This window comes from Heliconius melpomene, chromosome 19 (genome assembly GCF_056956725.1).
Source record: "Heliconius melpomene rosina isolate 202511_hmr_F chromosome 19, ASM5695672v1, whole genome shotgun sequence".
NCBI classification, from domain to species: Eukaryota; Metazoa; Arthropoda; class Insecta; order Lepidoptera; family Nymphalidae; genus Heliconius; species Heliconius melpomene.
The window spans coordinates 14,939,356-14,953,466 of record NC_140407.1 but is presented as its reverse complement, the minus strand read 5'-3'; the positions used below and the strand labels follow the sequence as shown (position 1 = coordinate 14,953,466).

At 40.9% G+C, this 14,111-nt stretch overlaps 2 protein-coding genes across 3 annotated transcripts in view; one reads left to right on the top strand and one right to left on the bottom strand.

Moving 5' to 3' along the window:
• The window catches only part of LOC146529000 (kinesin-like protein CG14535), a 311,360-nt gene that overhangs the window by 241,502 nt on the left and 55,747 nt on the right, over positions 1–14,111 (bottom strand). The window lies entirely within an intron of this gene.
• Positions 1,969–9,291, top strand: LOC146529002 (uncharacterized). Its single transcript, XM_085202949.1, is given in 3 exon segments — positions 1,969–2,036; positions 3,360–4,318; positions 4,321–9,291. Coding segments are annotated over 3 exon segments (5,766 nt in total). The 3' UTR covers positions 9,060–9,291.

The following is a 14,111-nucleotide window of genomic DNA, read 5'->3' as shown; positions in this document are numbered from 1 at the left end:
TTAACTATCTAAAAATAGTCATTTAAAAATATTTTAATAAGTACTTGAAAAGATTAGTAGCACAGATTTAAAATTACGGTACCTACTAAAAAATCCTTGCTGTGTAAAACAATTGAAAAATCCTTATTGAAACTACGAAAATGCGGGTTGCATTAGAGTTTAATTAATTTTCACATTATCTTAAGTGCTTTGCAAACATACATTATATGAATAATCCAGTAGTAAAAGCGGGCGAAGCCGCAAGGGGGTCGCTAGTTTAATAATAAAATATATATGTAACATATAGTAGAGTAGGCAGAAGGAAATAGTGTTAAGGCAATTCCTGTTGAATTGTGGAACTCAACACTGCGTTTTATCAACCAGACCGGAAATCAAACTTACAACCTTATACCCATGACTGGCCTGTATACACCCCTTAATATATATGAAATAAGCAAAAACGCATCCACACACAAATAGGAACAACATTTAAAATTAACGGAAAATTCCGAAAAATGCAAACTAAAACAAAATTTTCAATTCTTAAAATCATAGACAGAATACTTATCAAAAATATTGTCAATCTCAATAAGAATTCAAAATTGAAAATTAAAAATGCAAAGTATGCGGCCAGGAGGACGAGATATATCGTCCAGCAGAGATAGAAGCCCATATGAGATAGAAATGCTGACCGTATAGTGCAACGAAAGCAATGATTGACGATCCCATTACTTTGAATTTTCTACTATTTCGGACTAAATTGGACTAGAATCTAGGCTAGTTTTTGTTTTCGGTCTATTTTGAAAATTGACTGGTTGATTTATATCACTTGTATTGTATTTCAATAGAAAAAATAATAGATTTTTAGTTAAGAAAGATAAAAATGGCTAGCTATGCCTTGCCTCATTATAAGAGTATATGTATAGTAAACATTACACAGCTATAAGAAAAAACACACCTTACAAATTTTTTTCAGCATTACATTAACAAAATGAAATAAAAGGTTTAAAGAATTTTAAATGAAGTCGTCTCATCAGTTAACTCGAGCGCACCTCCCGCCACTCGAGCGCGTGACTACGCATAGTATTTAGCACTTTATTTTATTTTTATTTAATCTAATTGGATATTATACCTAGTATGAATAACGAGAGGGTCGTGAAAATGTTAACAGTGTAAAATCTTCAACTTATATAGATAATATAATAATTAAATTTTTTTGCTTTTTTTTCATTTTTAGCTTCAGGCTGTATCGAGCACAGCAGAGTAGGCAGAGGGAACCTAGAGAAGAGTTAAAACAGTCCGTCCTCCATTTTCCGCAGAATTCTGCAGACAATTAAAATAATTGATAATATAATCATTCCCCTAGTGAGGATCAAACCGACAATCATAGCGGTTACGATCACACGCCATGACGCTTCGATGATGATTACTTGTAATAATTAATCTTTTTTTTACCTTCACCCTGTATCCCGCATATACGCAGAGAAACTTGTGTGAAGGCACTCTTTTCTTTACATTTCGTGTTTAGTGGCGGAATCGTAATAAAGGAAAATTAACAACATCAACACAAAACAATATTTTCACTTTTATATTTCATTATCACCATTTTACATAACAAAATTGAAAAGTTAATTTCAAGATATAAAATGGCTCACTGCAAATTCGCTGTGCTAACTCACTTGTTTGTTTTAAAACTTAAGAAATTTCCAAGTCCTTTGTAACACTTTTCAATTATTTCTTCAAGTACTTGAGAAATTTAAGAAGAAGATAACAAAGAATAACAATGATGTACTTTTAATTATATAATTTTAATGAAATAACTCTAAAATGAATATTTGCTAGATATTTATTTTCTACTGATATAGCGTCTGGTGGTCGCTGGTAGTGTATTTTTATTATTTCCGCAAGCTTAACAAATCGACATATAGGAATAAACATGATAAACACATTACCTCACTTTCCGTTGCACAATAGGATAAAAATGTTTAAATGAAACCAAGTCAATATTCATTTAAGTCTTATTGGCATAAGATCGAAACCCTACGTAAGGCTGAATCGTAAGTAGATTGATTTCCACTCGGAGACAAGGCCATTTTACGTATAAAATTTCAATATCACTGTTAAATGAGATTTCTGAAAGGGTGCGCTCGTTTCTAGTAAATGAAATTGCATTTAATTTTTTTTAATCATACGGTTTCTTCATGGAGACTGATAAATATAAAGAGCTAGCGGCCCGCCCGCGGCTTCGCTACGTTATTATTAATTTCTGTCTCCATGAGTACCTACGTCCTATAAGTGACGTCCATGCAAAATTTGAGACTCCTAGCATTTATAGTAACGAAGTTTCATACAAACTTTCGACCCCAAAAACAACCCCTTAGAAGTCGAATATTGTAAATACCCGTCTTAGCGAGCACCTATGTCCTATAAAGAACACCTATGCAAAATTTTAGATTCCTAGCACATGTAGTTTCTAAGATTTCGTGATGAGTGAGTGACCTTTCGATTTTATATATATTGTTAGAAACTATTGAAATATTAAATAAGGTGGAAAAGGTAATGAATTAAAACAAGGCTTCAAATAATTATTAAACAACCAAAGAGAATTATCTAGCAGTCTAATAACAATATCTGGTTCTAAAGAATCCATCGGGCAGAGTGACGCTAGCGATCCTTTTCTTTCGGTCGTCGTTGACAGCCCATAAAAGTGCCAGCCAGTAATAAGAGTCGTTCTTATATAACCTTTATGGTCATTATTTGATTATTTCTAACAATATAGATTTCATAAGAAGTGCTATGGCACTACTTCACTTTTCACTTGAATTCGAGGCATTGCATTTAGAGAGGCGGAACTTAGCGCTGCGCTTTGTCTTAAAAGAGCGGGGTAATAAAAATGTTGCCACTGCACTGTGCGGGATACAGCGTGAAGCTAAAAATATATAATTTGTCTAAATTATAAGAAAAATGTCTAAAAAAAACAAGAAGATATAAAACTTTTACATACATTAGGAAAAGATAAGGCTGTTTCAAATAACATTAGATATAATCAAATGTAAACGGCAAAGGTTCGTGGCTCTCCTCGTGGTTTACCTTAAACCAACATTTTTCAACATCAACTTTGACATTTTGTTTAAATAGATGTCTAGAACGATTTTATAACGATTAACGATCTAAGAGAAGCCGTCGTCGGTTCGATTCCCACTGGGGAGAATAAAATATTTAACATATTAATTTCTCGCTCTGGTAGCGAGATGAAGCGCGGCGTTCAGTTCTGCCATTCAATACGCAATGTCTCAAGAATTCTGCGGAAAATTGGGAACGAAGAGTCCTAATGGGCGAAATATATATCTCTTAAATAATATATATCTCGAAACGTACAGAGGAGGGAGGTGTTACGAGAGCTGTGTGGATGTGACCTTAATAAGTCACACCCTGCTCGGCAGAGCGGAGAACTGGAGAGTGGACCGAAGTCTGGTAACATCCGACCACAACGCAATAACGTTTGCGCTGCGCTTGGAAAGGGCACTGGAACCCCTGAAGCCCATCACCACACGCAGGTACAATACCAAGAAAGCAAAGTGGTCGGACTTCGTAACTGCCTTCAGGGCCGCACTAGCCGAACACAACATAGCCAAAGACAACGTACACAGAGTCTCGAGCCCGGAGGAACTGGAGAAGATGTTATCGAACTACACATCCATAGTCCACAGCTCATGCAAAGGAACAATACCCAAAGTTAGAGAGCGGAAAGGCGATCCAAGGCCGCCATGGTGGTCAACCACCCTAGACAAATTACAGTCTGACGTGCTTAAGAAGAAACGCCGAATCCGAAACGCTGCGCCCCGACGAAGAGAGTTCACTGTCGAAGAGTACATGCAGGCAAGGGACACATACCATCAGAAAGCAAGAGAGGCAGCCACCCAGAGCTGGAAGGAGTTCTGTACTTCTCAAGACCGTGAGAGCGTTTGGGACGGCATCTACAGGGTTATAAGGAAGACGTCCAAAAGACAAGACGATATGTTGCTAAGAAACACAGCTGGCGAAACACTGTCACCAGATCAGTCGGCGGAGCTCCTGGCAAAGACGTTCTACCCTGACGACCAAGTAGATGGCGAAACTGAACTGCACAAGCAAGTCAGAGAGGCCACTGAAGGAAGAACTCCCGCGGAGATTGAAGATCTGTCGGAGGACGACCCCCCCTTCACGGACGCGGAATTGGAGATGGTTCTCTCGAGCCAGAACCCAAAGAAAGCGCCGGGACCGGACGGGCTGACCTCCGACATATGCAGCATGGCGATCAACTGCGACAGAGAGGTATTCTTGGCGATAGCTAACAAGTGTCTAAACCAGCAAAGGACGACTACACCAACCCAAAGTCGTACCGTCCCATAGGGCTACTACCGATCCTCGGGAAGACGGTCGAGAAGCTTTTAGTGGGAAGACTGCAGTGGCACCTTTTACCAACGCTTCATCCCAGCCAATATGGGTTCACGCCGCAAAGGGGAACCGAGGACGCACTCTATGACCTAATACAACACATAAAAACAGAAACTAAACAGAAGAAAAAGACAATACTCCTTGTATCCCTGGACATAGAGGGCGCATTCGACAATGCTTGGTGGCCGTCACTTAAGAGCCAATTGGTGCGGAAACGATGCCCAAAAAACCTCTACTCCTTGGTGGCCTCGTACCTGGAAGATCGAAGAGTCATCATCAACTACGCCAGAGCAACCAGCGAAAAGGGTACCACGAAGGGTTGTGTCCAAGGATCCATCGGCGGACCAACCTTCTGGAATCTCATCCTGGACTCGCTCCTGCACAAAATGGCGTCCAGAGGGATATACTGTCAGGCCTTTGCTGACGATGTGGTCCTCGCTTTCTCTAGCCATAGTACTAGTGAGTTACAAGCCCAAGCCGAGACCACCCTAGCCGAAGTGCAGGACTGGGGAAGGCTAAATAAACTGAGCTTCGCCGCGCATAAGACCCACGCGATGGTAATTACCAAGAAGCACAAGTTTGAAGCCCCCGAAGTCTACATGTCCGGCACCCGACTCAGTATGGTCTCGGAAATAAAACTCCTAGGACTCGTAATAGACTCCAAGCTGACTTTCAACGCGCACGCATCTGCAATATGCAAGAAAGCTGCAGACATTTACAAACGACTAGCGTGCGCGGCGAGGGTAACGTGGGGTCTTAATGGCGAGATAGTGAGAACCATATACGTGGCGGTGATAGAGCCAATCGTCCTCTATGCAGCAAGCGCGTGGTCTTCGGCAGCCGAGAAGCTGATGATAAGGAAACAACTAGACTCGCTGCAAAGAGGATTTGCCCAAAAAATATGCAAGGCGTACAGGACGGTGTCTCTGACATCGGCACTGGTCCTCTCAGGCTTAATCCCCCTTGACCTTCGAATCCAGGAAGCCGCCAATCTGTACAAGATCAAAAAGGGGTACTGCGTGGACCTCCTACCACCAGGACGCGAAATAGAGCGCAGGGTGGGACCATTACAAAATCCACACCCATCACAACTCAAAACAACCGAGTACATGCGCCTGGAGAGCCTCGACCAGGAGACCCTCGATAAACACCAAATAGCCGGTCCCCTAATCTTCACCGACGGCAGCAAAATCGAGGGTAAAGTAGGAGCAGCCCTAACCTTGTGGGACCAGGGTAGGGAGAGGAAGTTCTCCACATTTCGCCTGGAGCCGCACAACACTGTCTTCCAGTCGGAAATGTATGCACTCTTCAGGGCAATAGAGATGGTTAAAAAGTCGAAAACGAGCGCTACCAACATCTTAAGCGACTCGAGATCATCCTTGGATCTACTAAGATCCCCATCGACGACTCACCCTCTCGGCCTACATATGAAGAGCTGCATACATGACATCCAGAACGAGGGCAGGACAGTGCGGTTCTTCTGGTTGAGGGCCCACGTTGGAACACCCGGCAACGAAAGGGCAGACGAGCTGGCGAAAAGGGCGGCAATAAAAAAGAAGACGGCACCGGACTATGACAAAGTGCCAGTATCATACGTCCGAAAGCGGATACGCGAGGAAACTGTCAAGACATGGCAAGCGAGATATGAGGCCTCCCAAACAGGATCAGTCACAAAGCTGTTCTTACCAGACGTCAAAAAGGCATATACTCTGGTAAGGAAAACAAAAATAACATCAACAGACACCCAGCTACTGACCGGCCACGGAGGTTTCGCCGCCTACTTGCACAGATTCCACTTAAAAGACAGCCCATCTTGTCTCTGCGATCCGCAATGTGAGGAAACGGTCACGCACGTAATCCTGGACTGCCCAAGATACGGCTCAGATCGAGCGATGCTGGAGGTCACCATCAACAAAAACCTAGACCAGCAATCACTCCACACCATCTTAGAATCAGAAGCCACCAGGACACCTTTCCTCACCTTCGCACGTAAAGCCATCATAATAGCCGCGAAACGCAACAGCTCGCTAGTGGCTCCCCCCTCCGCGCCAATACTCGCGCCACCCTCGCAAACATCCCAAACACCAGCACCTACACCATCACAAACCCCTGCACCACTCATACAAAATTCCCAAACACCAGTACCCACACCACCAACAACACCTGCACCGCTTCCACAAGCTCCCCAGATACCAACTTCCGCACCACTTCCAATCCCCGTACCAATCCAACAAACACACTCGACACCTGCTTCTCCCACACCAACAATACCAACAACACCAACAATAAATACACTACTGGCTTCCCTCAAAAAGACCACAGGAGACCTGCCTAAGAAGTGGAGAAAACTAACCACACAAGGAAAACCGCCACAGCACAATCCACCAACACTGACCACAACCAACGTGACGGCAATGCTAAATGAGAAGGCAGCGGACGGACAACCCGGAATAAGGGTCAGAAGCGTAGCCTTGTTCATGGCCGAGGAATCAGAAAGGGTGGGAATAGCTTTCAGTCGCTCGGAGCCGCCGGATAGAGTCCAAATTTCACCAGGACTAGCAGCCCTACTCAAAGGAAGCACGAGTAAAACATCGGTGAGGTCAGGAAAAATAGACTCACTGACATGGCAAAGGCTGGCTGAACCCCCCTGCCGAATACTGCGGTCACAGAATAAAGTGATCGCATTGCTTGAATGTGGGGAGAAACCTCCCTTTGCCCAACTTGACTCGATCCTCCGAAGAGTTCGGGAATGCACGCCGCAAGGAGCCCCTAAGACCATAAGCGTAGACGCAATGAGGGTAGAACCTTATAGAGGCAGCATAGCAAACTACTACGAATGCCTGAAGGTCGCCCACAAACACCAGCTAGTCGTCTACGAAGACAGGGGGGAATGCCTTGACTTCCTAAAGGCAAAGAAACATCTACCTTCCCCCTCAACAGAGGCTCCAACCGAAACGCCGAAGCAGAGCGGATCCGAGAGGCTGCAAGAGAAGCTGTACCCCGAGCCATCCACAAGCAAGACCAACACACCCACCCCCAAACATAACATCTCGAGGACTTTGGCGAGGGCCATTCTGGGAGTCGTCGCTCCAAGGGAAAAAGAAACCCCAAAATGCTCTGCCTCTAAGGCTGCGCGCCAAACTAGCACGCAAGAGAGAGAGGTCAAAGCCTTTTTCGATACCCGAAATCAACGGGAACAAAAAGGACACCGCGAAGGCGTACTAGAGCACAGCAGGGGCAACATAACACTACCAGACCTAAAAATGGCCAGAAGCCCAAAGGAGCATGCTATAAATGCGTTCATCGAGTTCTTAGTCACATTAAAGGCAACCCGCGAGGTAAACACCAATGTCTGTAAAAAGATCCTTCAGACTTTCCAGAGAGGGAACTTCAAACTCCTGGAAGTGGAGCTCGATGAAGCCAAAGCCGCCATCTATGACAACGTCAGCTCCCGCGTCATTCACGGAAGCATGACGGGACAGTACATGGCGGCCTATAGCAGCACCAAGGGCTTTATAGGCCTGGTCGAAAGTGCAAGAGTAGACGATCCCCCCAAATTCCTAACATCAGAGAGCGACCAAGTGGTAGTAGTGGCCGAATGCACGAGAGTGATGCTGGACGATAGGATACTCGGAATGGCAAACGCCATTTCAAGCGATCCTGAGCCGGGCGCAGCCTTCGTGAATTGGGAGCTACCAAAACTTTCCTGGGTAAATGGGGCTCCGGGGTGCGGTAAGACAACTCACATTATCAAGCATTTCGATGAGGACACGGAAGTAGTAGCGACAACCACAGTAGAGGCCGCGAAAGATCTAAGAGAGAAGCTGGCGCACCGCCTTGGCACGAAAGCGACAAAGAGAGTGCGAACAATGGCCTCGATCTTAGTCAACGGTTTTCATGAGGGAATAGTTATAAACCGGCTAACGGTGGACGAAGCCCTCATGAACCACTTCGGGGCCATTGTTATGGCGGCCAGACTGTCAGGAGCGAACGAGGTCACACTCATCGGAGATATCAATCAGCTGCCTTACATCGACAGACAAAATTTATTCGAACTAAGGTACTGCAGGCCTAGCTTGACAACCAACATCACATGCGAGTTGCCTTGCACACACCGGAGCCCAATGGACGTCGCCTATGCCCTCGCCGGAGTATATAACAGCATTTACTCCGCAAGCCCCATTGTCCACTCCCTAAAGGTTCTCGGATACACCGACGCGCGAATACCACACTGTAATGACGGCACCCTATATCTGGTCCACACGCAGGAGGAGAAGAGGCAGCTGAAAGACCAGGGATATGGAGCTGGAGCAGGTTCGCGAGTCATGACTATCCATGAGGCCCAGGGGCAGACCTTCGCAGACGTCGTCATCGTCCGAACCGGACGCGCACGGATCCGAGTACATGAGAGCGTCTCTCACGCAGTCGTCGCAGTGACGAGACACACCAACACCTGTGTCTATTACTCTGACGATGGCGGTGACGCAATAGGCAACTTCATCAGCCGAGCGGTGGGCGCTTCATTTACGGAGGTGGTGGAGGCGAACCTAAAAGGGGCAATGTCACAAAGAGATGATAGGGTGATAGAGGCACTGATCCAAAAACTTAAGGAAGGCGTTCTGCATGAGCCAGGCCAAATCTAATAGGCGAAGGTGTTCTTTACATGTATAAAGTAATTATATAAAAAAAAAGATGTCGGTAGGGGTCTCATCCAACCCCTCTAGTATAAGCTCTAGATATAAGTACAGTTTAAATTGTCCCAAAATTAAGTACGCCACATAAAAATAACTTTCATAAAATAAAAAAAGGCACGGGCAACTATGCGCCCGTGGATGTAGCTGTTAAAAAAAAATAAAAAAAAAAAAAAAAAATATATATCTCTCTTTTTCTCTTTCAAAAATCCGTGATATGGTTATCATATGAATATTAATCTTTACTCCCAATGAGAATCGAACCTGCCACAATTGCATCTATAATACAATTTACAATTTACAAAATATATTATCTAACTTTATTATCAATAATTTTACAAGAAACAAAATTTTACCAACTATTAAATAAGAGAAATTCATGTGAAACCTCATCGTAACTTACATAGTTTTATATCTAAAACGTGAGAGCATTGAATGTTGGGAATGCAGGTCTGGAGCTAAACCGCTTGTGTTTCCGTTCATCGAGAATACGTACTTAACTACTAAATAGTTTAGAAACTTAGTTATTTAAGCGATTTTATGCTTATATATAGTGTAGAGTATGTGCCATTGTAAACGTGATAGATTGTAAGTTCGATTCCTACTCAAATGAAATATTTCATTTTTCATTTTCCTCGCTCTGGTAAAGAGGCAAAACGTGGCGTTGAGTACCGCTACTTAACACGCAATACATCCAGAATTAGGCGGGAAGTGGGAAACGGAAGTGACGGAGAGAACAGAGTGTTTTAACACGTGGCGGAACCTCGCGGGAACTGTGTCTTACAGAGAAAATTATATATAAAATTTATCAGTATAGTTTTTCTGGTCCTTTTAGCATACCACATACCTACTCAAGTAATAATGAAATTTGATATAGAATTCTGGAACTCTCCCGGAATGTTTAAATTAACTATCCCAGGAATGCTCTTTCATATATTTTTAATTGTTAAGTTATTAATGAAATTGTTACGGTCTTTGTGCTAGACTATTTGCTATGTTGCTTGTTTCATTTGAAATATTTTTATTTATTTTCATATTTTTTTTTTTTTTTTTTATGCATTTTTTCTTTTTTAATTTCACGCTGTATCTCGCACTTTGGAGGGTAGGCTGATGGAACTTACTGATAAGACTATCTATCCAGAAAAGTAATCTACGTTTGTTTTACACTTTTTTAACCTACATACATTTATAAGCACTAATTAATTTGTACACTGCCAGTCAACAAATGCAAAAATGCCAAATTCTATTTAACTTACATTGCAATTGCAACTGACATGACTGACTGACTCATGTTGATTTTAAAGCAAACATAATACTCCGCTTATTGACAGCCCTAAGCAAATAAGGGGCGGTTCCGATTGTGAATACACTGCTTTAATGTTACAAATTAAAAAAGGGTCGAATATCTATAAAGTAAATTTAGTAATGAATAGTGGGTTATATTGATTTTGGATTAAATTGAAAGTGGGTCCTCCCTCTCAAATTGTGCACTTGTTACTTCCTTTTCAAAAGTATAAGAAATAGTTTCGTTGTATTCCGCCGTAGCATAGTAAGTAGAGGGAACCTGGCTGGGAATCTAGTGTTAGGGCACTTCGTTCACATGAAAATATGTCCATTTTCCAATTTCTGTCTAATTCGTTGAGACATTGCGTGCTGAGAGGCGGAACTCACGCCTCGCTTTGCCTCGTTACCAGAGCTATCGGGGATCGCACGGACAACGATAACTTTTACAGTTGCACGCTTCATCTTTAATGTTAAACTATTTTTATACATATTTTTAGAGTCCCGTACCCAAAGGGTAAAACGGAACCCTATTTCTAAGACTTCGCTGTCTGTCTGTGTGTCACCAGGTCGAATCTCACGAACCGTGATAGTTAGACAGTTAAAAACTTTCTTTTCTGTTGCCGCTAAAACAACGAATAGAAAAAACATAATTAAATTAATTATTAAGAGGACTTCCATACATCAAACATGATTTTTTAACGTTTCTATAAATAATAAATAGTACGCAAACCTCAACGCACGAGCCTGACTCGCACTTGTCTACTTCTTGTTATTCTTATCAAAGAAAGTAAGCAAATTATCTAATTTTAACCTTTAAATTCTGTCTCAGGTACAATAATTCACCCATTTTATGATTCCTCCTAAACTAGTATACTCGTAGGTAGTTTTTTTAGTAAACTGTTTATAAAATGAGCGCCGGCGTGATTCCTTCAAAGCTATACATATGTGGTTCATTGACTGTAATGTTATTGTAACACCTCTATACTGTAGGTATGTGTGTAATCATCTAGTATTAGGGCTTGTTAAATTTATTTCAAAGTTATTAACTTTTTTAAGATTTTTTTTAAATTAAGCTTTATTTTTCCGTATATTCCGCCCAATTTCGAGACAGTTTCTACGTTTAATTGCAGAACTCGACTGCCTTTGCCTGTTTTTTGTTTATTATTTCATCATTATTGAATTATACTTAAAATAATTCAAGAATGATAATATAATAAACATTTTTATTTAAACTTTTTGGTTTTCTCGCCTGTGTTTCCACTGCGTTGCGTTCTAGTTATTTGATATACCAAATGTGGCAACCCTATAAAGTTGGTGTGTGTTTATGCGTATGCGCACCGGTGCCGGTGGTCGACTGATTGATCTATGGACTTTAGTTACATAGGAATAATTACTTATATTTTGGTTCAACTAAAACTGCTGCTAATTTGACTGAAAGTGCTATTTTTGATAAATTATAACTAATTAACAAATAATATATTATAAAGACCATGGAAAACTATTGATTGGGAAGCAAGTTACAAATTTTCATTAAATATAAGAAACGTAAAAGGTTGAGCTAGAACTAAACGAATGATAGTCCTATACTTTGCTCAACGTAGAAACATAGTAGGTACAGATTATTCCTCTAGGAGGTATCAAGAAATATACTAAACACTTTTTTTACATTCACGCTTTGTCCCGAGCGGGGTAGCCAGAGAGAAATGAGCGCCAAACATTACGGTCTCTGCATACCTCTTTTATACGTGGCCTCCGGGTGTCCTCATGCTTATTACGCAACCTTCCTTCAGTATCGTAGATACTTTGTTTTCAAAAGGTCACCCAAGGTCTTCCTCTGCCTCATTCATTTTCTCTATTTGCCCAAACACCTGAACATGTTCTTCTCCATTCTCCCTTTATCATCGTATTGTCCTCTAAAGTGTAATACATTTTAAAGTAATTGTTCGTACATCAACTAATATGCGTAGCGCAGTACCGAAATTTTTGCTCGCGTTCGACGGTCGAGTGGGCTTTAATCTACTCTACTGTTCATTTTTCCGTACTAAAAATACAACGAAATATACACTTTACCACCTTAATATAAAGCTTAGATTCCCTTACGATAAATTCTCAAGAGTCCACATTTCGCATTTCGCTGATATTTACAATGAGTCGTGGTGTGTCGATGCACTTTAAATTGATTGGTTACATATTGCGTGAAAATGTATACACATTTTATATTATAGTAATTACTTTCTATAGTTCTTGTATCAGCTACGTTTTTTAGCTGCAAGCTCTATCCCGCATAGCAGGGTAGAGGAAACATGGGAACCTAGGTTTAAAATAATCTGTCCCCATTTAAAAAAATCCGTTGCCCACTTTCAGCCGAATTCTGGAAGTATTGCACGTTTAGTGGCGGAACTATAATTTGCCTCGTTACCAGAACGAGGAAATGACAATATTAAATATTTCATATTTTCGAGTGGGGAGCTAACACGCTACATGGCATATTTACAGTTCAGCTTGTTAAAATAAGGAAATAAATATAAGAAAATTACTTTTTAGTTAATCGACTCTCTTTCTGTTTTAAATTGGGATATATGCATTTAAATTAGGTAATATACCTATATAGATTGTTAGGCATGTATGAAGATCATTAAAGCTTTATAACCCTAATATAATAATACTTGTGTTTATAAATGCTGGGTTTGATTCCCATTCCGGGGAAGTTTTTTTTATTTAATCGTCTCAAAAATTGGCCAAAATATAGGAAAAGGAGTGTCTCGACACTCTACACGCTCATTTTTCGATATCCATATACGGGAAATAATGTTTAGCTTCTTTTTTTACAAAATTTTATTAAAAAAAAATTACAAAATTGAAATTTTTCTACAAATCTGTCAAAGAGGTTCGACAGTGTACACGTCTACATAAATATATCCGTGTTCAAACGATTTAAATTTCATAGCGTCAACACACCATGCGGGCATTTCATATAAAAAACAACAAAAAATGTACAGTGCCCAAATAAGCGTGGGGCTCAGCTGTTACTTTTAAACCTTCAATATTTTTTTTTAAGTTTTGTCACGTTATATAAAAATCATATTTTTTGTGATTTTTAAATTTCATCTGTACTCTATAGTAACATTATAAAGTTGAAAAGATTGTGTGGGGAAATGGGAAAATGGAATGTCTTACTTAATAGGAAAGACAAGAGAGTGTCTTTACACTAGGTTCCCAGGTTCCCTCTGCTTATCCTGCTATGTGTGATCCAGTGTGAAACTAAAAAAAAGGACAAGCACTCGTTTGATAGGCAGTTTAACGTGCTACTATTATTTCACTTTCGCGTTACAAAAATCTAACACAGTTTTATTATTGGCACAAAAAGATCTAATTAGCTTTTTTATACTTATTTAACTACTAAGCTAAAGTAAACCAAAAAATATACGTACACGAAATTCTATGTAACTTTAGTCCGTAGTCGGCACTTGCATTTAGTAATGTGAGAACTTATTAAATACTCACAAAATAGTGAAAATTTTCTGTAAAACGTGGAATTCCACCACCGTTGAAATGGTTGTACAAACTTAACCCGAATTCAGGCGTAAGCAAAACTAAAACAAATGCACCTTAACGAGCGTTTCCCGCTAACCAGAAAGGTAAATAGAAGTTAAAAAAAGTTTAAATACTTCCTTCGGGGTAAAAGTTGAACCTTTTTTGTGTTATTGTATTATTCTATGG